General features: G+C 46.1%; 1 protein-coding gene across 1 annotated transcript in view; it reads right to left on the minus strand.

Moving 5' to 3' along the window:
- QSOX1 (quiescin sulfhydryl oxidase 1) overlaps positions 1-27,409 on the minus strand; it is a 428,334-nt gene that overhangs the window by 246,192 nt on the left and 154,733 nt on the right. Inside the window, exons 2-3 of the mRNA XM_085601768.1 lie at positions 23,791-23,885; positions 5,825-5,873 (exon numbers count right to left, since the gene is read on the minus strand). Of these exons, the coding sequence (XP_085457894.1) occupies positions 5,825-5,873; positions 23,791-23,885 (144 nt within the window). The remainder of the gene's footprint in view (positions 1-5,824; positions 5,874-23,790; positions 23,886-27,409) is intronic.

Here is a 27,409-nt window from a genome sequence, read left to right on the forward strand (position 1 = left end):
GCCTTGATGACTGGGACCTGAACAGTGAAGTGTGTGCCCTATTCCGAAAGTAAGCTGGAACTGCAGCTACGTGAAGATGGATAGACATGTAGGCGAGGCATGACATCTACAGATGAAGCAGGTAGCATACTTTGTCTTGAGCTACTGACTTGAGAGGGTCAATATGTGTAGGGAGGCAGTAGTGGACACTTCTTTTCCATTTAGTCGCATAGCAGGCCCGTGTTGTGGGTCTGTGGACCTCATTGAGGATGGCCATACACTCTGGTGGCAGATTTAAATAGCAAAATTCTAGCACTTCAGGAGCCAAATCTTAAGATTGAGCTGCATGGGGTGTAGGTGCCGGACTGTGCCCTGGTTCGGAGTGCGGTCTGACCGGTTGGGCAGCTTCTCTTGGGGTACTAGGGACAGACCGAGAAGGGTGGTGGAAAAGCCATAAGGATGAGTGTGAGAGCTATCTGCCAAAGCCTCCGAACCATGAGTGGAGAGGCAGAAAAGCCTAGGCAAATATCCATGACCAGTTCATCCATAGTGCATTGCCCATGGACTGTGAGTTTGGGACAACTATCACAAATAGGTATGGCAGCTGTAGGTAGAATACAAATGACAGTATGCTACCTTGAAACAGACTAATGGAAGTCCAATCGGGACAATCAAAGAATTCCTGTGCAAGTGCGAAGGGAAGGTCATCCTTATGGTAGAGGAAGTCTCACACACATAGTTGTGTCATGTTTCATCATCGGCAACCTCTCCCTACCCTGGTAGTGCAGTGCCACCAAGGCGGGCTCGACCTCATGTTGGACTCTGCACAGAAGGGAGTTCTTAGATAAAAACTACTGGATAAGAGAGGGATCCAGATTAGCGAGTTAAAATACCTTACAGTTCCCCGGCGAAGTAACTTTATCACATGGGAACTGTAGGTAAGGTTAAAAACGAGTGGGACGGTTGTTGACTCACACCATCTCAGTAGCTAGGCCAACATGTTTCTGCCCACATTGGAAGCCCTAACTGGTCTGGGGCAGTCTTCAGGGCCAGGGATCCCTTAATATCTCCAGACATCCACTATGCCTATGTCTTGTGAGGGGGGAAAAAAGGGAAGAAGGAAGAAAAAAAACTTTTGTGTGTGTGAGAACCTTGAGGCAAAGCTTTGGCATTCAGCGTTTTTCGGTGGTGGCAAAGAAGTCTACGTCATGGAACCCCCAACGATATAAATACAGGAGTAGGACATGTGGGTGGAGTTCCCACTCATGGACTTGCCACTGCATCCTGCTGAGTAGGTCTGCAAACTCATCCCCTCCAGGTAAGAACTCCGCCAGTAAATAGCCCATGAGGCGGAGTGCCAAATGCACTGTGCTACCATAGACAACTGTTGTGAGTGTGTGCCAGCCTTTGTCTGGAGGTAATACATGGTGGTCATGTTGTCTGTGTGGATGAAGACCACCTTGTGTTGAGTGTGAAAGAAAAAGTCTTTGAGAGCTAACTGGATTGACAGTAGCTCCATTTAGTTGATATGGAACCCCAGTTGTTGTGGTGGGGACATACCCTGAATGATCAAGTTCTGTAAATGCACCTCATACCTACCCTGTGAGTGAAGTGCCCATCGTGATGGTCAATTGAGGAACTTGATCAAGAAAGGGCCGGCCCGGCAACAGATTGTTCCTGTTCCACCACTGCAGACAGCGATGGGCGCTGGCCCAAATCAACACAAGATCTTCTCAGCGACCCTCCACTTGCGAGCATTGTGCAGCGAGGCACTCATGCAGCTGAAGCATGTGCAGTCTCGTATGAGGAACTATGGCAATACAGTAGGCCATCAATCTGAGGAGATGCATGACCGTTCTGACTGCTATTTGATGATCTGGCTGAAAAAAGGGGCAGTAACGTCTGGAAAGCTTGGATCCCTGCTTGGCTGAGGTATGCTTTCTCAGTGATGAAGTTGGGAACTGCTCCCAGGTAGTGTTGTACCTGAAGGCACTGAAGATGAGACTTGAGTGTGTTGACAGTGAGCCCTGAAGGAGGTCAATGGTGGTCTGGGTATGTGCTAAGCACTGTTCTTTGCGCTCTTGATCAGCCCTTCATCCAAGTAAGGGAACACGTGGATAACAGTCCCCATGAGATGAGTGGCGACTACAATAAGACAGTTTTTAAAAACACTGGGGGCTGTGGTGACCCGATGGCAGCCCTTTGAACTGACAATGCTGGCCACTTACCATAAATCAGAGGTACGGGCGGTGTGAAGGGTGGATCAGGATGTGAAAATAGGATCTTTCAGGTCGAGTGCGGTCATGAAGACACCTTGCTGAAGTAGAGGGATGACATCTTAGAGCGTGACCATGTGGAAGTGATCTGGCAGGATGTATTTGTTGAGGGGCTTGAGGTCAAGTGGCAGCATAGGAAGGAACTACAGGGAGCAATGGGTGGTGGACAACGTCTCCACAAGTTCTCATTCTGCTGTACCTTGAGCAGCCCCACCTTATGAAAGGTGGCAGCCTGATGGAGAACCTCATGGTTGGAGGGGGTGTCATCTGGTGGGATGGTTTCGCGGGGCAGAGGTCTGGGTCAATGTTCCCAGTATCCCTAGATGGATCTATATCATAATCATCCAACAGGTCATCCCCAGGCTCAGGGTTTAATGGGGTCCCCTAGGGAACCCTTTGGTGAATTATGTGGAGGTGGTTCCTGTGGATGAGGTGAAATGGGAAGAGGAGGATGGAGGAGAAGGAGGAAGAGGACGGGGTTTAGGAGGAAGAGCGCTAGTGCCCGTGTCCAGATGCTTCTTGGTCTTGGCCGGTGGAGCAGGCTCTAAGGCAAGACCTCCTCGAAAGTCAGCTTCCTCTTGTGAGGGACAGAGTCCTGAACCTTTGGAGGGGGTTGAGTGATGATCCTGCCGGTCTGCGAGTGGATGAGGATCTGCTTTTACTGGGCATCAAGCTCTTCCTGTAGACACTGCAGGAAGGGTAGCTCCTGGTTCTCAGATCCAGCAAAGGATGGGGCTTCGGATGCCAGACACTTAGGCGCAAAAGGTGTTTTTTGGCCCACTCGTGCCGAGAAAGTTTGCAGGATGGGCTTTGAGGGCAATTTCAGGCCTGCTGTCGAAGATTTTGTCGGCACTGGAGGCCGGGTTTTCTGCTGCTGTTTCGTTGCTGATGGCTGACTCGGAGTTGAATCTGAGGGTTTTTGTCAATGCAGACCATGGTCTTCAGGCAGTTGTGGACTGGAAGCCTGATACTGGGCTTCTGGGATTGATGCCCGACTCACTTGAGGGCTGTGCTCTGCCTGAATTAAATGATGGGGAGGTGGTAAAGGGCGGGAGGTCATACCTGCGGTCAATGACTTCTGTGGTTGGACCTCCTGGGGTTCATCTGCCATGGATTCCAAATCAGAATTCGACTCAGGGCTGAAGAGTAGGACCTGCTCGCCCGAGGGCCTGGGCACTGATTCCTCCCTGAGGGTGTTGTCTCCATTCCTCTGTGTCATGGTCCGTACGCAAGTTAGTTGTCGATCACTTGCGTGCTGCAAATTCTTTTTGGAGCTGAAGGCGAGACAGACCGAACTGATGGCCTCGTCGAGCTCTGGAGACAGGAAAAAGTTGCAGACTGGACGGAGGTCTGTCCAGAGGTACTTCAAGTGGCACTGTGGACAGTATTGGCAGAAGTCCTTTCCATCACGATGTCTGCATTCTGGGTGAAGGAAAACGAAGGAAAAGGCCCCAGAGGTGCGTTAAGTCAAACCCACTCACTATGCTAGACGCAGATTGCCATAGCACTGAAAGTACTGCAGACAACAATTGTTTTTATCAACAGGAACGGAAAGTCCTAAAGTGTCCAACGACGAACACAGCGAGGTGTCGGCCTAGAGCGTGGTGAGAATATGTCCGAACCTGATGACAGAAAAATAGCAATCTAGCAATGGAGCCAATGCCTAAGTGCATTACTAGTAGTAGAGGAGGAGTCACTATACCTCGTACCTCAAAATACTTCTTCAAAGAAAAAGAAGTTGCACACATCCGAGCCCAACACTAGATAGCAGGAGTATGAAGAGCATGTGTATTTACAGCTATGCATGCCATGAACAATGTATTTTCTTCCAAACAAGTTCTTCATAATTCTTTCTTTTCAAGTGTATTCCTTTATTTTTTAATTCTCCATTAGCACTTTGATTCCCAGAAGCCAAATCTCTCACACAAGTGAACCAGCACCAACACTCACCAACTTCTAAACCAAACACTGTTTCAGTTGACCAGCAACAACAGGGGGGAAAAAAGACAATGGAGTCGAAGAAAGTGAGAAAAAAAACTGGCGCAGAGAACCTTAGTAATGCCACACAGAACATGACATTGGCGATACACAGATGCCTCAATCAGACCCCTTACCAAACCACTGCTAGGCCAGATACAGAGCCAAGAAGGATGTAGATCCGAAGTACAGAGATAAATAGGTCACACTTTGTGTTAGACATAAAATAAAGAATCAGACTCAAAATAAAGAACCGTACCCTCTGAAACAGATTTACCAACAACAAACCTTTTCATATCCAGAACCACTTCCTTTTGTAATTCAGGTTAGAAATGGAACCCGACAAACCGGATCTAAGCCAGTGACCACTGCCTGGACTCCAGAATATGCGGCGTACAAACAGGTCTTGGTCTGTAGCCATAACTTGGGTGGGATGAAGAGTCATTACAAACTGGAGATAGAACCAGTTTGAGCGAGGACTACAGAACAAAACCTTCATATCCGATACAGGACGAGCATAAAGTGAACCAGAAAAGGGCACCAAGTCAAATAGTAAGTATCTGCGCATAAGCAGAAAAGGGTCTAGAACTCGAATCTCATTCCTTCTAACTAAATCCACAAGCAGAGATCAGAGCCATAGCCATAATCCGCAACAAAGCCTGATCTAGAAATGTAACCCCTGCCCTTATTTGAGACTGGTAACCAAACCACATCCAGAGCAAGCAACCTTCAACTGTTCAAACAACACATCTTGACTAAATCCCGACCAGTGAGGAAAACAGTTTTAAAGCCAGAAGCTAGAACCAGACCAGTCACCAAATCAAAACCAGGAAAAGTAACAGTGCTGTAGTTAAATCTAAACATGCCATAGAAGAACATCCAAACACAGAAGTTTCCCAACCATTCAAATTGACTCTGCCCTTCCTATGAAATCTTGCACAAGAAGCCAAATTAGACACAAAGTCAAACCCCGGAACTCTATTCAAAACAAGCATGTGAAACAGCACAGATACCTTTGTCAGGACCAATTTCTTGGTAAAATCCTGAACTAGGGCCAAATATTTATTTATTTATTTATTTATAAAGTTCAAAGTAGGACACCGCAGAAGCTAGGTACATAATAGGCATCCTCATCTGGAACCAGCACTTCGACATGCAGCAATACAGCAGTCATTGAGGCTGAGCACAAGTACTGGTTGTCAACACAGTCCTGTGCAAAACATGAAAGTAGCTAGAAGCCATATCATGACCATCAAAACTGATTTAAGAGAGATGTATTTTACATGCGTTAAGTTAATTTCATTCACATATCAAAACACACACACGAGAGACACCTCTTCTGTGGTAATATTAAAATGTAACTACCAGATGTGCATGCCACTTGGATGACTCATGTCCCCTATAAAGAGTGTGCGGGGCTTACAAATATAAACTCATCCTATTTTTCTTTTATCAAGTGCTTTGTCAATAATTACTTCTGGTTCAGATCTGGCCAAGATAAGCATTTCCTGAACATGCACAGAATTAGGTCTATGTTCAATAGTTCAAATTTTTGCTTAAAACCATACATTGTAAACATTTTGGACACTGACCCTTTATACGCTTCCCACTGGAAACATCTGCAGAGAAGGCTTTGAAAAACTGTGGAAACAAAAAAGAAAAAAACGTTAACACCCATCTTACTATTTCTTGTGACACACAAAGTTATGCTAGGCAAAATACAGTTCTGTGATGGGACAGTCTTCTAGTCTGCCAGAAGTAGGTGCGTTTGGATGGTTAAAGACTACAGGCTTCGTGATGGTGAGGGGCCCTAACTTTTGTTTCATCTCTAACCTTACTTAATCATAAGGTCAGGCTCTACCTCAATAGGTATACAACCCAGTGTCTACAAAAAAACGAATGAAAATTGTAGTAATGCTTTGGAAGGTCCATAAAGCACTAACTTTCCCATAATACTCCTTGATTTCCTTTGTCTCCCATGGATCCTGGAATTTCAAAGGTTGCTGTTGTAAACTTCCAGTCATGCTTAGGTCAGGCAGGTGTAGGCTATTGGACATAACAACTACCTGTTTGTTGTATTTCTGAAAGCCACTCAGACCAGGTGAGGCTCAAGAATCCGTGTTGGACGGTTCATGTGAATACTGCCATCATTGGTACACTCCTTCCGATCGTCTACAACCACCTTTCTCTCTCCCACCTATTTGTTGACATCACAGCATAACCACTGAGACTGATCTCTGTCAAATATGCACATGGACAGCTGATGCATTCTGACAGACTGACCCTGTGCAGCACATTTGATATCTCAAAACCGGAAGCCTTAGTAATGATGTGATTGCAGCACAACAGAGAACATTTTCTCAGTGACTACAAGGATGACTAAAGGATCCCTTCTTCCAGACAGCAGACAAAGCTGGACATTCTACAGGGTTGCGATGAAATGATATGCTATGGCTTCTTGTTAAATATGGGGTGGGGTGGGGTGGGGGGCGGGAGTCCTGTACCAGTCCTACCCAGAACTTAAGAGATGGCAGTTTGAGACATTATCTGACTAGCAACTGCAGTGGAGCTGGCCGAGATCATTTTGAGCATTCCTTCCATCACTCTGTTGTAGTACATGACCCAAGCGTGACAGGTACGCCCAGACATGGCTCCCATGCTTGCTGTGATACAAGACTCAAGCTACACTTCAATGATAAAGTCCGAGTAGGTCGATCAAGAGTTGCTTGTGTTCTAGTCAAGAGGGGACCTGGCAGTTCAGATTGGACTGTTCCCACTGGAGTAGGACCAATGCTCTTTTGCCAAGTCAAGTCAAAAAAGCTTTATTCGAGAATTTCTCATAAAAGCAATACACATAATAATTATTAAAATCATACGACATAAATATACAAACCATCATTTTAGAAAAGTAAGTATAAATACAATAAAATAACACAGTGCCAATATTACATTCGTCTGGACAATTACTTCCTAGGCAATTGTTCTCTGCCTAATGGACCATGCCCACCCCAGGAATTTAGCAGTTGCAACAGACAATTGGAGGCAGGAACTAGTAGAGATAATTCTCATAGCTACAGAACCATTAGGGACGCTTAAATTTCTACAAGCCGGTGCTAGCCAAATACGCCGAGGGGCTGTGTAGGCCTTGCAGGAAAACAAGAAGTGCCCAATGGACTCTTTAGTAGTTCCAGAGGCAGGACAGGTAATATTAGTGGACCCCCTCCACCTCCCAGTTAAAGACCTTAAGGGGAGGGCACCTATCCTCAGTTGGAAGAAAAGTTTCCTATCCCTTGGGTTAGTTATGATATCCCAAAATAATTCTAGTCTAGGGAGGGACTTAACCTCCAAAAAGCGACCAGACATAGAGCCTGCGTCAGATTTTCTCCATGCCTGCTCGAACACAAAGGCCCAATACTGCTCCTTAATTGTTTGCTTGCTTGGGAAGGCGACTTCTTGTGGAGTGTCCCATAACGTCTTCAACCCAAGCATACATAACAATGCTCTAAGTTTGGTCAGCCATTGGATTTTATGAAAAACGTCGGCCTTAATCACAGCCGCAAATCCTTCAGCATAATGCTTAAGTTCTGGTGTAGTCCAGAGCCGCCTCCAATACAAGATCGGGCGTAGCCTTGCCAAATCCCCTACTGCCTTCCTTTTCAAATCATATCTGAGTGGGATCAGGGGTGTACTTTTAGGGAGACCAGTTAATGACCTGAGAAACTTATTCTCAGACATCTGCGTCGAATTAAGATGGCCAAATCTCCACAATTCTGCACCATACAGTGCAGATCCCAGAGTTTTTGCTTCGTACACCTTCAGAGCTGGTGCAATGGGTTTCGACTGTGATTTCCTGTGCTCAAGCCCAAGGATTCCAGACACTTGTCTATGCTTTAAAGCTGCCAGTTCAATATGCTGAGCCCATCTTAAATCGTCAGTTATGTAAATGCCCAGGTAAGTAAAGGCTCTGACTACATCCAGGGGACGTTCACTCAAATACAGCCTGGGTCTGACACTACGGTGCGGGTTAAAAAACATGAGTTTGGTCTTTGCCACGTTGACTTCCAGACCATAATTCCTACAAAAATCGTCAAAGATACAGAAAGCACTTTGCAGGCCACTAGGGGTCTTGGACATGATCAACGTATCGTCGGCAAACATCAAGATCGGTATCTTGATGCCCGCCAACGAGGGTGCATCCACATTCTCAGCTAACATTCTGGCCACTACCCCATTAATAAACAGAGAAAAGAGCAGTGGCGCCATCGCACAACCCTGTCGCACGCCCCGTTCTACCGGAAAATCATCAATAGTCTCACCCTGCGTACCCCACTGGATCCTAGCGAAATTTGCCTCATGTAGCCGCATGATCATAGTCAACAGGTCGTCGGGCAGACCCAGGCTTCTTATTTCAGACCACAACTTGGACCTAGGCACCAGGTCAAAGGCGGCCCGTAAATCTACAAAAGCAGCGTACAAGCTGCCGCCACCCAGTGTCACAGTTCGCCACTGAACCAGAGTGAATCGGAACACCTGGTCCATCGTACTAGTAGCCCTCCGGAACCCTGCTTGGTAGGGTGATAATGCATTGTGCTCATCTACCCAATTCATGAGTCTGTTTACAACCATCCTCCCCACAACCTTTTGAATGGTCGCTATCAGACTAATAGGCCGATAGTTCCCAGGCGACCCCCTATCGCCCTTCTTAAATATGGGAATGATGATTGCACCCCTCCAACTCATCGGTACTGGTGCTCCTTGAGCAACTGCGTTAGCTAGGAGAAGGATGTATCTACCCCATCTTTCCTTGTCATATGTAAAGAGATCAGCCGGAACCCCATCCATCCCAGGGGCTCTACCCGACGATACAGCACTTAGAGCCAACAAAACCTCTTTGAGGCTAAAAAAAGGCTCATTCGGGTAGACAGCCTTAAACCCTTCCATCTCCCTGCCAGGATTAGGTTCAGCATATTGGGGCTTAAAATATTTAACCCACTCCTCCTCCTGAACATTGTTATCAGGGCAATCGGGCACTCCACCGCTCCCCCATCTGACAATACTCCAGAAAAGCCTGGAGTCCTTGGAACCACAGGCTTCCAACAACTCGCTCCAGTGCCTCTCGTCCCACTCCTTTTTAGCTGCGACTATGCAATTTATATAGTTATTTCTAGCGCCACGAATTACCACCAAATCCCTAGACTTAATAGCACTGCCCAGGGCCAACCTTGCCATCCTGCACTGTGCATTATACCACTTCGCAGTCTTCTTAGGGGCCCTGTTGTTATTAATCCTACCTACCTTCTGGAAGTGTGACTTGATAGTTAAAAAGAGTAAATCATGAATTATTGTCGCTTCCTGCGACCCCTGGGTAGCAGTGGCAACCTGCTCCAAGGCCTCAATTGCTCTATCCACCTCCATATTTATACTAGCCATAGAATCTTGGTTGGCCAATACACGGGGCCATTTTAACCGACGTGTGTTATTGGAAGAGACTGGTAGAGGGAGACCTTCCCACTCTGTTCGTACATTCCCTCTAGGCAAGGGCCACCATCTATGACAAATACACAGAGGATCGTGATCACTTTCCAACCTGTGTATAACCTCCATGTCATTAACCTGATTCCATATTTCCAAGTTGCACATAACATAGTCTATTCTGCTCCTGCTCCGATTATTATCAAAGGTGCAAGCCCCCATCCTATCGCTCTTGGTTCTCCCATTCAGCGCACGGAGGCCTCTCTCTAGACAGATAGCATTTATGCAAATGATATCATCGGACCATCGTTTTATCGGTTCTAGATCAAGTGGAGGGACACCCCAATGCCTATCTTCTTCTGTCCCTATACAGTCATCACCTATATCTAGTGGTTCGAATGTACGGTTAAAATCACCTGCAATTATAATATTGCTAACCAGGGAATGGGTCTCTAAGAGAGCCACCAAGGAAGCTAAAACTTCTGACTTCCCACCCTTGTTGCCCCTAACGTATACATTGTATAGGTTAAGGCACCCCAACGATCCCAAATCTAGGTTTATTAGTTGGATATCCCTGCTCCCTGTCTCAATAACTCTAATGTTAAGACACAGGTTTTGCCGGACCCAGATCGTCAAACCTCCCATAGGTCGGCCCTTTTTACCCTTGGTTGCTGGGACATGATAGTTCAAAAAGCCCTGAAGGAACACGGGTTCGCACGCCCATGTCTCTTGGAATAGACAGATATCAAAACCATTGACAAAGTCAACCCACTCTTGCGACTCCTGTTTGTGACGCAAGCCCGCTATGTTCCATGACATTAAACTTCCAGCCTCAACCCCGCCTTTGTTAAGATCATTCCTGCCTGAAACAGACAAGAGCGATGGCACATTAGAGGTTGTAATTAAACCTTTTTCGTCTACAACAGGAGTCATACCAACCATCAAGACATCGTCCCTGCAAGTATTGTCATAGGCAATATTGGGCTCACGGTCAGTAAGGGGAGCAGACCAAACTATTTGGTTACTAAAAGATACATAACATTGCGGAATCGCGTGGGTAACACCCCCAATCGGGCGAGCCCACGAGCCCCACAACGGCTGTAATCTTCAATCGCACCCTTCCATATCTGTGAGCACATCGAACCTGTTTACAGTCTCCAAAGGTGTGAAAGGTCTTAAATGCTCCATTCTCCTACTAATGTTTCTATGGGATCTAGGAGGAACAATATTCCACACAAAGGGGTCCGGAACAGGTGCTAAATATTGTGCTTGTGCAGGGTGCCCCATAATATAAGGTACTGAATAGTTTGGGTAAATGGGTGCTTGGCCGCTGACATGAGTTGTAGGGAACACAAGTGATCTGGGATAGAAGTATGTCAAAGCACGAGGTATGATGGAGTTCATTCCATTACCCAAAGGCCAGTTTAATATGTGGTTGACCACACGTGGGTCTCTGAAATTGACCACGACTACATCACCCTCGAGATCTTTACTTCTACCACCCAACCATGGGAGTCGCCGAACATGCACTATTTCACCATTGATGTTATTTGTGATTGGTCTATATATACTAAACCAGTGCATGATTTTGTTTTTTAATTGGGCAAACCCTTCCCTTTTGTTATCTGTCAATGTGGGAACCCCCGTCAAAACGACCGCATAGGGCACTGCTTCAGGGGGGAGTTCAACTATTGGACATTTGCTCATTGAAGCCCTTGTATATCTATTCCTCCCCCCCTCCCGCATTTTTCCTGCAGATACATTATCTATTCCTCTCATAGGATCGTTTGCAGGAATTACAGTTGATTTGTTAACCAACATTGGGGGAGGTGGCCTTTGTTGATGGGGTTTTACTAGATTGGAAGATACTGATATAACTTTAGGGTCTGAGCCATTTGGTTGTACAGCCAGATTTATGGGGGACACCGCCGTACTCCCAATAACCCTAGTTGCAACGTCCTTACTGTTAATAACGGACTCGATAACCTCAAGACGTTTCTCCACCCTCTTTAGCCCCTCGATGATTGGAGAGACGAAAGACCTAAATAGTTGTTCCATGCTATCTGGTAAAAGGGTGGAGAGTACTGTTTTCAATGGGGAGTTGGCAGGAGTAGCAGTGGGTACAATGTTGCTTGCTTCCTTATCAATGTGGATAGATTTAGAGGGGTTAGCCAAAACAGCTACTGGCGCCTGATCTAATCTAATGGTCGGCTTAGAAGGCCTGCCAAAGTCTTTGTGGCTAATCTTGGATTTTTGGTGTTCACCCCCTTTACGTCTTCTTTTACCTGGAGGGGGGCCATGTACCATCGGCGAGATTGATTTAATCATCTTATGTCGAACAGATTTTCCCCTACTGATAGTTGGATTAGTTAAATTGACAATTAAGGCACTGGTACTAGAGAGGGGAGTATGACTGCAAGACGGTTCGATGGAAAGTGTAGATATAGAATCGCGTAGCAAAAGGGGGACACTCTCAAGAGACATAGGGTCGTCGATACCACTGGGGCTTACTCCACTAAGAGGGAGGGCGTAAGGAGTGAGATCTTTTGGAACCAAGTTTTTCAGGCATTCAACCGAGCGACGGCGCTCCGCCCTACGCTCTTCTAGTATTACCTCCCTATTCAGATCGGTGGGAACCCTTGTAAAATAACTATCGAGAGTGCCGTTTAACAACCCCCCTGCCTTTTCTAAAGTAACATTAACCGGACTCTGGGCAATAGCAACAGTACTAGCAGACAAATCAATGCAACATACAAAGGAACGTAGGGGAATAGGCCCGCCCTTTGCCTCGGGCTTAGCCCCGGCCTACGCCCCGCACGCGTCCCGCTCACGCGAGACCACGTGTGGGTTAAGTAGGCAAGGGGAGGAGTCGGGAAGAGGAACCAGGTGCAGCAGGTGAGTAGTGCACAAAGCACCCTGGTCCTCGCAGTCCCGAGTAAGAAGAGTTCAAGATAAAATCCCCGTGCCTTTAAAAAACAGCGTATTGTCTTCACCAGCCGCCAAACACATCCACGAAGGGAGCCCAGCCGATAGAAGATGCAGAGTCCAAAGCCTACGAGCGGCGCCCGCGAAGCGGGGGCCGCGAGGCGTAAAGTACTTGCCGGGGGAGGAGTCGGGAAAAGGAACCAGGTGCAACAGGTGAATAGTGCACAAAGCACCCTGGTCCTCGCAGTCCCGAGTAAGAAGAGTTCAAGATAAAATCCCCGTGCCTTTACAAAACAGCGTATTGTCTTCACCAGCCGCCAAACACATCCACGAAGGGAGCCCAGCCGATAGAAGATGCAGAGTCCAAAGCCTACGAGCGGCGCCCGCGAAGCGGGGGCCGCGAGGCGTAAAGTACTTGCCGGGGGAGGAGTCGGGAAGAGGAACCAGGTGCAACAGGTGAGTAGTGCACAAAGCACCCTGGTCCTCGCAGTCCCGAGTAAGAAGAGTTCAAGATAAAATCCCTGTGCCTTAAAAAAACAGCGTATTGTTGTCTTCATCAGCCGCCAAACACATCCACGAAGGGAGCCCAGCCGATAGAAGATGCAGAGTCCAAAGCCTACGAGCGGCGCCCGAAACTAGCTAGCCAGCCTCCCCAAAACGCCTAGGCACGCACTTGCACTTGCTGCGGCTGTCTGTTAAAGACGCACTCACGCTCGCACTCTAAAGTCGGAGCAATCACCGGCGGTCTCCTACCACCCCCCAGCGGGGTCTTTTCCAGCGGGGGACCAGCAAGGGTCTTTCCAGACTTCACCCTGAAAAGCAACCCGATGAGTGAGATGGCCACGTTCTAGGCGGGCCCCAACAACGTGGAAACGTGCACAGTCGGGCCAGACCGGGATGTGAAGGGAGAGGGAGAGGGATGCGGGGAGGAGCGGTTAGCGGTTTGGGGTCTCGAATTCACCGCAGATTTCTCCGCTCACGCTCGCACTCACCCGGGCACCCGCTGACTCTCTCACTCGTCTCAGCGATGTTTCCACATCTCCAGCCTCCCGTTTGCTCGTTTCCGCAGCTCGCTGCTCCCGTTGCTGTCGTTGCTTGCCGCTCCGCTCTCTCCATAGGGCTAGTCCCTGTCTAGAGCAGCACAATAGGTAAAAAAAAAAAACAAGGACTGGAATGTGCCCCTAGGCCATCATCAGTGGTTGGTATTAAGTCAGGCATTCCTTCAACCCGTTTGTTGTTCTTTCTCAAATGGGAACTATTTGATTTCTTCCTCTCCTGATATGCCCAGTTTGGCACGTGCGAACGGACACTTCGCTATTTTCCCCTCGTATCCTCATGGACAGCAAGAGCCCTCTCTAACCCTTCTTGAATTGCTGGTGCAGAAGAGCCATTATGCCGACCATTTGCAGTATCCCCATACACGAGTCCATTCGAGTTTTAAAGCCAGAAGCCTTACAGGAGTGAAGTTAAGAACAGCAAATATATACTTACCTATATTTGCTTACCTTAATGATACAGTGATAGGGGCTACTGTGGAGCATTGAGATACAACCCCGTCCACCTCAACCCGTCACAATATTCTCATGTGGTAAATACCTTCATCACTAGCCCTTCTAGGGCTCATTATAGGAGTCAGCCTCCATCCCATCTTCTCATTATATCTTCATACACAAGTACAATCATGCCTGTACACTGTCTGGTCATTAGTGATGCCTCCATTACTACTCTTTCCTGAGATCCTGTCATGCCTGAGGCCTCTACCCTATCTTTTCTTTTCAAACATTGTTGATTGACTTTAAGACCAGAGGTGGCTACTGCCAAATTAAAGTGGTGGGCGAATATTCTGACCCACTGCCAGCCACTGATAAAAGGCAACAGTGCCATTAAGGACAAAATAAAAGTACTCAATCGTGGTCCATTTTAAACAGTGTCTATAATGGGCCACGATTGAGCGCCCTGGAGAAGAGACAGTCCGAGTTTCCCACTATGCCTGTCAGTGAGTCAAAATTAAAACTTTTTTTAAAAACTTTATTTTCAATTTGCATACAAACTCAAAGCCCAATAAGTGTTACATTATAAGCAGCAGCCCACGGAAAAGGTCCAAAGAAGCATGACAGGCATAGCATAGATATTGACACTCTGCTTAATAGATTTGGGTGACATTGCCCACACCTGGGTACTTATCCAATGCATACAGGAAACCACAATACATACAGCCCCTACGAAGAGGCGACCAGCCCCATCCCCCACACTTTACTTAGTGGTAGATAACAGCCGTATTCACTGAACGTATAGGTAGTTGCTGAGTCAATCGACACCAGTTCTGTAGTGTTCGTCCTCCGACTCTTCCGACGTTGTGTGACAAGCAAGGTATGCCTTGAATGGTTCCCAAATGTCTTTAGGTTTGCATCGAATAGGCATGAAAGCATTTACATCCACCGTAGCGCTACTCTGCGCTTTGCCAATTAAATGCCCAGCGCAAGTAACCTGCGCAACCTCTTTGGGTACTCTTTAACATAGCCCAGTAGGGCCTTCAATGGGGTTAGCCTGAGTCCCACACCGCAATGTCTTGTAATGCAGCGTGTACTACCTGCTAGACCCTTCGAATAGCCGGGCAGTCCCAGGCGAGGTGGGTGAAGTTTGTAGATTCCAACCCGCACCTTTCACACCTGTCATCCTCTCTAAGGCCATTTTTGTAAAAGCGAACGGAAGTGTAGTACACCCTTTATAAATACTTAAAATGCGTCAGGCGATGTCTACCATTTTGGGAGACTGACTTTGTGCCTGCGCAGCAATACGTCCACTGCTCATCTGTGATGTCCAACTCTAACTCTGCGCGCCATTCTTGTAAAGCTTTCATGTGCCCGGAACCTGCGCCTGTGTTGAAGAGGGTATATAATATCGAAATCATATGTTGAGGGGTTTTAGCATTTAACAGATACGTCAGAGGGGGGTATTCGCACGGCTCTAGCATCTCATCACCCAGTGTTGCGTGCAGCACATGTCTCGCGTGGAAATAATGACATTTGGCCATACCCGGACAGCCAGTGTCTCTATTTTTAGCGTCTCCCATTGTTTGACCGCCCCTTCCTCAAAATAATCGTCTGCAGTGGTGATTTCGAACGATTGCATGGCTCTAATAAATTCTTTCTCCTGCTGCATTGGCAACCAACCACAAAGTTCCAGCGGTAATTTGGGGGAGTAAAGTAAGGTAATTCCCTGCCTCCGTGCAGCCCTCCAAAGCAGGTTCCGTGTGTTCCCCACCGGATCTATGATATGATAACGCCTACAGGGCGCCCCACATAAGTATTGCAGAAGAGACAAAGGATGCACAGCGTCCCTTTCTATGTGTAATTGCGGACTATCCTGGGGTCCATGCAACCAGAAACAGGCATGCATCTGCTGCGCAACACAATAATACAACTCGAGGTCTGGGGCACCCAGCCAGCCTTCTGAGTATGGTCAGGTCAATGTGTCCCATGTCATATGTGCTTGCTTTCCAGCCCAGACAAGTCGGATCTGAAGAGATCGTAATGTGCGGAAAAATGACTTTAGCAAAAAAATAGGGATGTTAACAAAGAAAGAGAAAGAAGAACCTAGGGAGCACCATCATCTCCATGAGTGATATACGTCCTATCAGTGACAGCGGCAAATGGATCCATTTGTCAACGGAGTCCGAGAGTTTTTGTATCACCCTTCCATAGTTCTCACGAATCACCACCCCTGGATCAGTGTGTATTTGCACACCCAGATATCCTAGTAGGCTCTGATGTGCACTCAATCGAGTAAGTGCTAACCACTGGGAGCGTGTTGGGGGTTATTGGGAACGCAATGGACTTATTCCAGTTGATACGCAGGCCAGAGTGTTGCCCAATTCGCTCCACCTCCTGCAAGATTGGTGTTATGTTCTGCGCCGGCTCATGAACATAAACAAGCATATCATCTGCATAAGCTGTGATTATTAAATCATACTATGGGAAGCGTATCCCCCGAAACCCGTGGTACTCCTGGACTGCACACGCGAGAGTTTCCGCCACTAATGCATATAACAGGGGAGACAGAGGGCACCCCTGTCTTGTGCTTCTTGTAATAACTATTGGCTCTGAGAGGAATCCGTTTATGCGGACGCCAGCAGTGGACTGTTCGTATATACTACATCCACTAATTTAATAAATATCTCACCTACCCCCACTCGCTTCAATACTGCTCTTAAAAAGTGCCATTTGACAGAATCGAAGGCCTTTTCGGCGTTGAGAAAAACTGCAGCTGCATGCATCTCCGGATCTATACCAGCAATAGTGCCAAATAGTGTCCGCAAATTACTTGTTAACAAACGAGTAGGCACGAAGCCAGATTGCTCATGGGCAACCAGCATAGGGAGCAATGGGCCATGCCGATTTGCAAGTATTTTAGCAAATAATTTGGTATCTGTGTTGAACAACGAGAGTGGCCTGTAGGAAGAACATTGTTGTGGATGTTTATCTTTTTCAAGCAAAGTTATCAAAGTGGCCTCTCACACTTGGAGGCATTATGCCATCTGTTGCCATTTCCTCAAATAGATTTACGATGTGGGACAATAGTTGGTCCTGATAGGCCTTGTAAAATGCTACCGTGAGCCCATCAGACCCTGGGGCTTTGGTATTGGACACAGTTTTCAGGGCAGCAGCGATCTCGGTGGGACGCAAAGGAGTCATCAGGTGTTCTCTATGGGAGTTTGAGAGCCACTTCATGGCAATGTAGGATAAATATTCTTCATCCGATTCTTCCGAATCGGATGGACACAATGTGTATAGCTCTGCATAGTAGGAGCAAAATCTCTCTGCTATCTGCCCACCTCCACGTAGTGCAATGTCATTGTCATCGCAAAGCTCCAGCACCTCACCGGGACCACCATCTGGGCGAGTCAGCACAGCCAACTAAAGCTCCTGCCTTCTCCCTTTCGACGTATACTATCGTTGTTGCATACTTTTCCAGGTGCACTACCTCCATCTGAGCCTCTTTGCTGTATTCTTTTATCTTGGCACTGATTTGTGCTAATATGTCAGGAGGAGAGTCTAGATAGCACATCTCTCCAGGTCCGCAAGTCTCCGCAGTCTCCCCCAATGGAACGAAGGACCCCCGCGTGTTTCGATATGACAGCCCCCCGTATGTAGACTTTAAATGTTTCCCATATGGTGGCCATCTTGGGGACGCTGCCTAAGTTAGTAGAAAGAAACAGGTCAATCTCCTTTGAGATTTCAGTCTTGAATGCTTCATCCAACAAGGAGTACTGAGGAAATTGCCATGTACGGACTCTGGGCTGTATATCCCCTATATTTAGCTGCAACTGAACTGGGTAGTGGTCCGAATACGTATGTGGCAGGTGTACACGTAATGATATAAAACGAATTAAACTTCTGGACGCTAACCAATAATCTATATGTGTGGGAAAACAACAGCACAGGTACACCACAAAAGAGCTTAGACCAAGAATTTTATAAAATCCACGTCCAAAAGTATTCTTCCAAAGTTCTTCTTTATTTCAATGAAGTTTTTTTAAAACATGATCAAGACACAGCCGACGCATTTCGACCTTATCAAAAGGGCTTCTTCAGAGCTGTAGGTTCAAAACATATATACAGACATAAATATATATACACCTGTGGACATAAGACAGAACAGTTTAAAACATCACAGACTTTTCAACAGTGTTCAATTTCAATCCATAAAGGATTGATAGGGAGAGAGAGAGTTAAGGTCAATAGAGAGAGTTAAGGATCAATAGAGAAAAGTGGTATTGAGAAATCACGCAATTCCAAGTGAGAGGGAACCAAGGATTGTGAGATATCAAAATAAGGTTGCAAGATCTTTAAAAGAAGTGAAAGGAGCCATATTCCCAATTTGTGAGCGTACTATTCATATTGTAATACCCACCGAGATGAGTCTTTTATACTGTCAACACTGGCAAATAAACCGCATAATAAGCCAAATGTGGAGTGAACGGTTGCTGCGTCCTAAATGTATCTATATTGAGAGAGATAATTTGGATTAATATTCCTAAATGTGACAAGAGGGCTATGCTTAAAGGCTTGACAGTATAGCCCAATACTTACTAAGTTTGATATTTAGTTAGCACCTTAATCTGACAGAAGAAGGACGAGTGGGTATGTGATAACCCCCAATCAAAGCAATCCAATGTCCCAGGTCAGGGAACTAGGTGATATACGACAATGGTTGCACAATTGCAACAGCCGGCCTAGATCAAGAGAGATATTTATGATTAAACTAGAATATAGAAATATTACAGTAATTAACCGTGCACCACCGTGCACCACATAATCCGGGACGTGTGTGAACAAGGGTATCTCTCAAACTTCTTGCCCTTTTGTAAGAAAATAAGGGTTTGTCTCAGGTCTTGTTATTGCTGGTTAAGATTCTCAAATGTTTATTTATTGACTTACTCACCACATTAGATGCTACACTATAGGTGGTAACACAGGTAAGGAGGGTAACTTCATTGAGTTTTGGAATGTCTTCCAAAAGAGCGTCTCTTGGTTGGTACCTGGCTCTTTTGTACCTTGTATTCAGTATTTTCTCTGGGTACCCACAGTCCTTCAGTTTCGTAGTTAGGACGGTTAATTGCATGGGGAATCCTCCAGTTTGCTGCAATTGCACCTTATCCGAAGATACTGGCCATAAGGGAGGTTTTCATGCAGGGCTCTAGGATGGAAACTCGAAAACTGTAGCAAATTATTTTTCGCAATGGGTTTGTAATGTGTTTTCGTTGTAAGACCCCTTCCATTTTGCTGATAACTACATCCAGTAAGACAACTTCCTTCTTATTGCATGTATGAGTGAACTTCAGGTTGACATCCTGTGTGTTGATCCACTCCAAGAAGTTTCCAAGTGAGTCTTCTGGTCCTTGCCAAATCACGAGAATATCATCAATATATCTCTTCCAGAAAGATATGAAAGAGATATACGGATTGTCCACTGCCAGAATATGCCTTCGTTCATCATGAACAGAGAGGTCCACGACACTAGGGGCAAAAGTACTGCCCATCGAAGTCCCAGTTGATTGTAGGAACAAGTCATCCTTATATTTGAAGAAATTGCGCTTCAGCGCCATGGTGGCGCAATCAAGAATGAACTTCTTTGGAGTCTGATAGTCCCAAGCAATTTCATCCAGTGCTTCACCCAGGACTCTAATGGTATCGTCCTGGGGAATACTTGTGTAGAGACTCTCTATGTCCGACTCTCTATGTCCAACGTCACAAGAATGGTGGAGTCCTCGTCAATAGGTAGATTTTGTAAGAGCAATAATAAGCTCTTAGTATCCTTCAAGTATGTAGATGTATTTTGAATCAAAGGTTTTAGGAAAAAGTAGCAAAAACGTGACAGGGGCTCCAACAAAGAGCCGATACCCGAAACTATCGGTCGTCCTGGTGTTGGTGTCCTGTTTTTATGCATTTTCGGCAACATGTAGAAATAAGGTATCACTCCTTCCCCTACTGTCAAGAAATCGCTTTCATTCTTGGTGATGTATCCGGCGTCTTCAGCACCCTTGACTAGGTTCCAAATTACGGTCCTTAGGTCACTGGATGGATCATTACGCAATGGGGTGTAATTTCTTCGATCGTCCAGGAGGCGTCTACACTCTTTGTCGTAATCAGTTGTATCTTGATCACAATGTCTCTGCCCTTGTCGGCGGGTTTGATGGTAATGGAGGCATTGGATTTGAGGCTCTAGGGTGCTTGAAACTCTGCTGTGGTTAGGTTTTTATAACTCTTCGCATCCTCAAAGGTTTCCACATCATTAAAGACTGCCTGTTCGAAAGCTAATATCTCCGCAGGCACTGTATGTGGGGGAGGGGTAAAGAGGATTTTAACTTTAGACCTGTATTTTCGGAATGATTGGTATTAGGTTCCGTGGGTCCCATTTTATCAAAGTATGCTTTTAGCTTCAGTTTTCTAAAAAATTCTGATAGCTCGCAATGTAACCGGAATTTATCCAGTGGTGCGCTTGGCACAAAGCCTAGGCTTTTCTAGAACTTTGGTTGCCATAGGGGACAGGTCAGTGTTTGATAGATTAATAATCAAACTCTCTGTGCGCTGGTCCCTGCCTGTTGTTCCCGGGACTTGCTGCGTGTATTGTTGCCCACTGTGTCATCACCAAGGTAATTCTTTTCTTCGCCGTAACTCGTGTGAGTTTGAGCTGCTGACGAGATTGTTCTTCTTTCTTTTTATCTTTTTTGTTCGTGGTTCTAGGGTGTGACTATATGCCAACACCCCCCTCCGGAGACCCATGGTGTTTGTAATCCTTACACCTCATGTAAGCAGGTTCTCCTTATGGTTTGCAGTTTGTCTTTACCAAATTATCAAATTTGATGCTCCCAATATTTTAGTGGGTAACTTTAATCAATGTTTTCCACTGCCGACGTGTAGAATTAAAAGCACGTGGCGAAGTTCATACTAATGGTTGATTAGAATCACTATTAATACCATACCAATTAGTCAGTGTGATATTACCACACACTTTTTCACGATAATGCACAGCACCGGTTAAATATATGGTTACAGTGCACCTCCCGAAGAGCACATGTGCATGTCTTGGTACCACTGACAGACCTGACAGTACTGTAATATATCATGCATTGAACAGTTTGTTTCTTTTCATGTTTGTCTGTGTTTTTCTGTCCTCTTTTTCTTCCACAGAGCTACCTTGTTCTTTCTAAAATTTGAGGACTGGGTCCAAGTAATTGTAAGTTACAAACCCCCTTTTAGTCACATATATTTTTGTAACAACCACAGGTTAGGGTGAGCCTTAGCGTGCTCATACCGCCGTGGTTTGTGCTGGTCCTGACGAATGCCTTGTGAATAGCACTCGAAGGCAGAAACATGTTGACCATATACACTTGGATGTAGCCGGCCAATTTATCCAGCTTGAACATCCTCTACTTCTGTTTTTAGCCATGTCAGATTGTCCATTTAATAAATACATTTTGGATACAATCTAGACATTTTTAAACCACTTCCCTGTCATTATCATTGTCCACACCACTAACCCGCTCCGCAGAAATTCTGGCGTTGAAGCACACCGGAGAGGCACTGGGCCTCTCTGGTGGGGGCCCAATGATGAAGCATGTCACCAACTAGGTTGGTGAGTGAGGGCTCTTTTAAGAATCTAGTGTGATTCTTCGTGCCTGCTCTTCCCTTGTAGGTCACACTCTTTTGTTGTTTGATATATGCTGAGTGGTGGACAAGAGTGTTCCTTGAACTTCTGTCCCTCTCTTGTTGTTAACCAGTATATATATTTATGTCTCTATATATGTTTTGAACCTACAGCCCTGAAGAGGTCCTTTTGATAAGGACGAAACGCGTTGGCTGTGTCTTGATCATGTTTTAAGTAAACTTCATTGAAATAAAGAAGAACTTTGAAAGAATACTTTTGGACGTGGATTTTATAAAATTCTTGGTCTAAGCTCTTTTGTGGTGCACCTGTGCGGTTTTTAAATTGTTATATTCCTGTATTGGAATTACACTGTGACAGTGGGTGTTTGTCAGTGTGCACACACGTTTCTGGGTAGTTCCGGATCACATCTACATAAGTTTGGGATAGCAAGTTAGGTGCTGAGGCCTATAGGGTTCCACTGTCCAGCCTCTTTTGAAATCTATACGTGTGTGTACGTCATGTACAGAGGAGTAGTGTATATATCCCTTTCCAGCCGGAGCACGGTGCCGCCACTCATCAACCAGACCATCTGCCTCAGCTATTGCCGCAATAGCCTTTGCAGCTGCTGAATGGGGGCGCGGTGGGCCCCTCGAGCTAATCATATTTAAGGATTGTACGCAATTAAAATAACCTCCCCACAGTGTATGCATCCTGGAAAGTGTGTTGAGTTTATTATGTAGGGAGCAATAGAATTGTTGATTATCATAATTTGGGCAGTATACTCCCACAATACGTAAATCTAGGTGGCCTTTGCAGCAGTGCGCTATCACAAACCTCCCCTCAGTGTCCTTTTCTACTGCATGTATCGTGATGTTGGACCCCTGACGAACCCATATCAAAACTCCACTTGCGTGCGAGGTGAAGCCCAGTCAAAATACAATTTAAGAAAAAAGTAAGTGCACTTGCCCACTGCCTTGATGTTTCTCTCTATCTTGGCAGTCTGTGGCTCTCAGCCAAAACACTGCTCTCATGCTGTTAGTAATATTAAGCAGCATGACCGAAGCGCCAGGATTGGTTGGGGAGGGCTAGCTCCATGCTCCTTCAGGCACTGGGGGCCTGAGCCTGCTCTCCACCAAGCTGTGCAACACAGCTCGGGTTGGAGAGGTTTAAAGTGCAGGTCAGGCTAGCTGTCGCAAGACAGCTGTCCAAAGTGGCATTCATACTGAAGTGCCCATCGCCCCTCCCTGCTGCTGCCAATCTGCAGCAATAGCCCACACTCAGACTCGGCTCGACTGCCAGCAGGAAAAAAAAAATGGTAATAAATTCATTTTATTTTTCATGTAACCGCCGCTGATTAAGACTCAGTCTCAGAGAAATAATTCCAACTTCTTAAAGCACCCGCCAAAGGAAGCTGCCGGAGTATATATTCCATTTGACGCTATATTCACATATCACAACTATCATGTACTCACAGGCCTATGGACCCCTGGCTGCAACACTATAAACGTTACAATACTTACCTGCCCTCTCGCAATGCCCGCTGCAAAACTTGCCACCCTTATTTTCCCCCCTGTTCTGAAATATCTTCAACCCTGAATTCACCCAGCCATCTTCCTGTACAACACCAGCTCTGCCTTTCCATCACCTCATTGGACCTTACTCCAACCTTATCTGCTTTCTCATACTCCCTCCAACACAGCACCCTCTTGCCTCCTCTCGCTCTCTGCACCCCTCAATGCTCACTACCCATTCTTCTCCCTGTATTAGCTTTTTCATATGTCTCTTCTGAAAACCCAAGTCAATCCAATCCTTTATGAATTTCCTTAGCACCCATGACCCTCTAGTTCCGGTCTCCCCTCTACCATCTCCACCTTCAATCTGACCAGAAATACCACATCATTCGGCCTTCCCCACATGCTCGCTCACCTCCCACTCTTCACCATGCCTGCTTTCTCTTTACCCTGCTCAACCACTGCCAACCCTCCAAGCATTTCCTTAATGCCAACCTTACCTTCAGGGTCGGATATGCAGTCACTTCGAAATTGGTACATCCGCGTGAGTGAATATTGCAATCCAGCACTGCCAGGTACACAGCCGGCCTCCATTCTGAAAGCAAAAATAGAAACAGATGAACACATCCAGGATGAGTGGTTTGGGAAACTTGCATCCTTCACCAAGGGCCATGGCACCTTCCTTAACTGAACCTCTTCCTCTGGCTGCGGTCTCTGGCAGTGTGACAGTCAGGCAATAGGGTGTTCACAGAGAGGATCATAGTAGTTAAGGTCAGACCGAGAAGGATAGTCAAGTCAGTTAATATGTGGTGGCACTGGAAGCATGGAAGAGATTTTGGAAGCCTAACTGCCACGGTATAGAGTTCATGGCCAAAGAGTGAAAGAAGTCGCATCACAGCAGCCGGACTGTGGGGGTGTTCTTGCCTTGGCAATGGGAAGTTGGGGATTGTGCATTCTTGCCTGCTCTGCATGGAGTGGGTTACCAAAGTAGGGAGGAGGCACTAAAAACGCACGTGTTGAGGGACAATGCCAGTGTGGGAGCCCCTACCATTGGTTGTGGAAGCTGGGAATGACTGTGTCAGAGCGCCGTTCATGAGAGAATAAAGGCAAGGGAAAGCATAACATTCAAAGGAACACATTACAAAAAATATTGGTGTGGACACAACAATGGGAAGAACTGTCCGACAAAAATTAAAAATAATATACGTCATTTTGATTGAGGAGCAGGAAAGGCCAGGGGAGGGGAGGACGGGTTCTTAAATGATGGCTGATTTGGAAGCAGAATGCCAAGACTCACCCGGAAGTGCAAACGTCAAGGTGCTGTTGTGAACACAGGCCGAAAACACTGGATAGGACTAGGTATTATTTTTTTTATTTTTTTACTACTCTCAGAAAAAGATTTGCTCAGCGGATCCTAGCCAGGGGTCTGTAGGTCCTTAAGGGTACAGAATTCGTACTCTGGTGTCTGTGACCGTTTAGAAAAGTAGAGAATATTTGCAGATCAATAAGTTATACATACATCAAATGGTAAACTATAACATTTTAAAACGCTCTGTATCAGTGAAGGTATTTGAAAGTTGAGGCTAAAAATGAAGTTGCTATCCTTTGATTTGTGGGAGTAGCAAAAAGTACAGCAAACAGAATCTAGTATGGACAATGGATGGTCAATGTGATATGCTATAAAGGAGTATATTGTTTTGTCTTTTAGAAATACAACATTTTGAAGAGCTACAAACCTCTATCAAAATAAAAATATCTATTTTTGTGGGGGGGGGGGGGGTTGTTTATGGACAAAATAAAATATTTCATGATTTCAGTATTTGTACTTGTTTCTCTATTTGGCTTCTTGCCCAAGTGGAATATTACACGTTTATGCCTGTTACCAACACAAAGAGGTGTAACTCCATTCCTCTTATCTGGCAAGCGGATTAAAAAACACAGCCAATGTTTGCTTTTATTTACGAAGTACTTAAGCAACTAGTAAACACCAAACTGAGCAATGGAACAGGAAACAAGGATGAGAGGAAGCTGAGGGAACAGCAAAATGGAGAGGAGGATAAGAAAGAAATCCCAGACAGAGGGGCAGACGATTGGAAAACAGGATGCCCACTTACCTCCCTCCCCCACCACTAAAAAGATGTCACCCCGGCAACCATGCCAATCTGTCGTGCTTAGACATTTAAAGCAGAGTTGAAACGGTGGCAGAGCAGTGGACGAGCTAAAACCAGGGGCGGCTCCTCGATTAGGGCGGAGGAGCGTCACCCCACTGCTTTCTCGCAGTGTGAGAAGCAGAAACATAAAATGGTATTTTAAATACCATTTTATGTTTCTGCTTGTGGCGCTGCGAGAAAGCAGAAGGCAGGGTATGCCTGGATGGGGGCGGGTGGGAGGGTATGCCTGGTTGAAGGCAGGTGGGTGGGTGGGTCCGGGAGGAGTGGCTTGCCCACTGTTGTGGGTCCTGACTGTTTGGTCGGCCCTCTGGGGCTGACCAAACCAGTCATGTGCACTCTACATTTTCTCTATGTAGGCTGCATGCAGCCTACATAGAGAAAATGGCCCCCCTACGCGCTGTCCGCACCAATCACAATGCTGCCATTGCAGCGTTGTGATTGGCTTTGGGGAGGGAGGATGCATGCTTCTTGTTCCAGGAAACCCCGGGCGCAGACCCAGCCAGGAACTGAGGCGGCGCGGGACCCAGTAAGGTAAGTTTTTTTTTACCCCACGCGCGAATCCCCGAGAGACTACCCCACCCACCCGCAAGTCATACGACACACAACTACTAAAAGCCCTATCAGGTCTTAATGGGAGGCATCGCTTTTTCATTCCAATGCCTCACTCTACCAGTAAACATTGGTGGTCACTGTGGCCCCATCCTCCCTGTTCAGTTCAAATAACTGTTAAACCAGGGGAGTCAAACGCTGCTTTAGGAAACCCTGTTCCAGGACACATTTCCTGAATAGGCATTCACTAAGCCAATGCATCTTTTTTAGATTCGTTGCATGCACTTATATTTCATGGGCTATCTTGAAAATTTGGCATATTTTCAGCCTTCATGGACCAAGGTTAGACATCCTTGCATTAAACACTCAAGTCAAAGCAGTAGTAAGAAAATAAAAGTAACTTTTGCTCACCTGCCTTGACACAATATGACACACTAGATTATACTAAAAAGTGATGGATGGAAGGCTTGAATTATTCTCAGCCATTGGTAATTATTCAGGCCACATCCCAACCCAGCATAGAACATACTGCCCTTTTCCGTTCTTCCCGCTTTTTCTTCTATACAAAGCTCCAACAACCCTTGAGGCCTGGCGCTTGCTTGAAAAAGCCTTATACATAAATAACTCATGGATGTGCCTCACAGGAAGGAAAATGATAGAGCCCATCCAAAAAAGATGAGAAAATTCCAGCCAATTAGCATATTTTATATCTATTTGCTGGAGTCTACCTACAGACCTACGAAGAGGAGTTTAAATCATGGTGGGACTGTAGGACTTGTTTCAGGTCTGAAGGAGTGCTTCCAAGTATTCGGTGCAGACAGGTGAGTAGATGTTATGTGAAGGTTCTGGTTATGTTAATTATATGTATCGCACTTTGTACCATCCAGGAGTCACTTCGGGCATTGAGGGAGGCAGGAGAAAAGGAAAAGAGAGAACAAGATAGGTTTTATGAGGAAGTCACCTTGTGGAAAGTTTAACCTTCCCCCAAATGCTGATAAATCACTGAACACAGTGATAGGAGGTATGTGTAAAGTGCAATGTTAGCCAGTGCCTTGGCCTCTTTGTGCTGATGATCGTCTGGGCGATTATGGTCCTGAAATCTCTTCAGTCCAGTCGAACAAGGCCGTTTCAGTAGATTTAAGTCTATAGACAGTATGCCTTTTAGATAAGACTCCTACCAATCCAGAGGACCCGCCATCTACCCTTACGAGCGGTTAGCGAATCCCCTCTTGTCAGCATTGTTGTCCTTTGGAATCTACCCAGAATCCTTTGAGTGGTCATGGAAAACCTCATCACCATAGCAAGTACACGCAAAACAAATAGCCTCATATTAGAGATCAATGGAAACGCACGGCCCCTAGATCAATGTTCAGCAACCTTTGCAAGATTGAAAAACAAT

Source organism: Triturus cristatus, chromosome 4_2, assembly GCF_964204655.1.
Source record: "Triturus cristatus chromosome 4_2, aTriCri1.1, whole genome shotgun sequence".
Classification (NCBI taxonomy): Eukaryota; Metazoa; Chordata; class Amphibia; order Caudata; family Salamandridae; genus Triturus; species Triturus cristatus.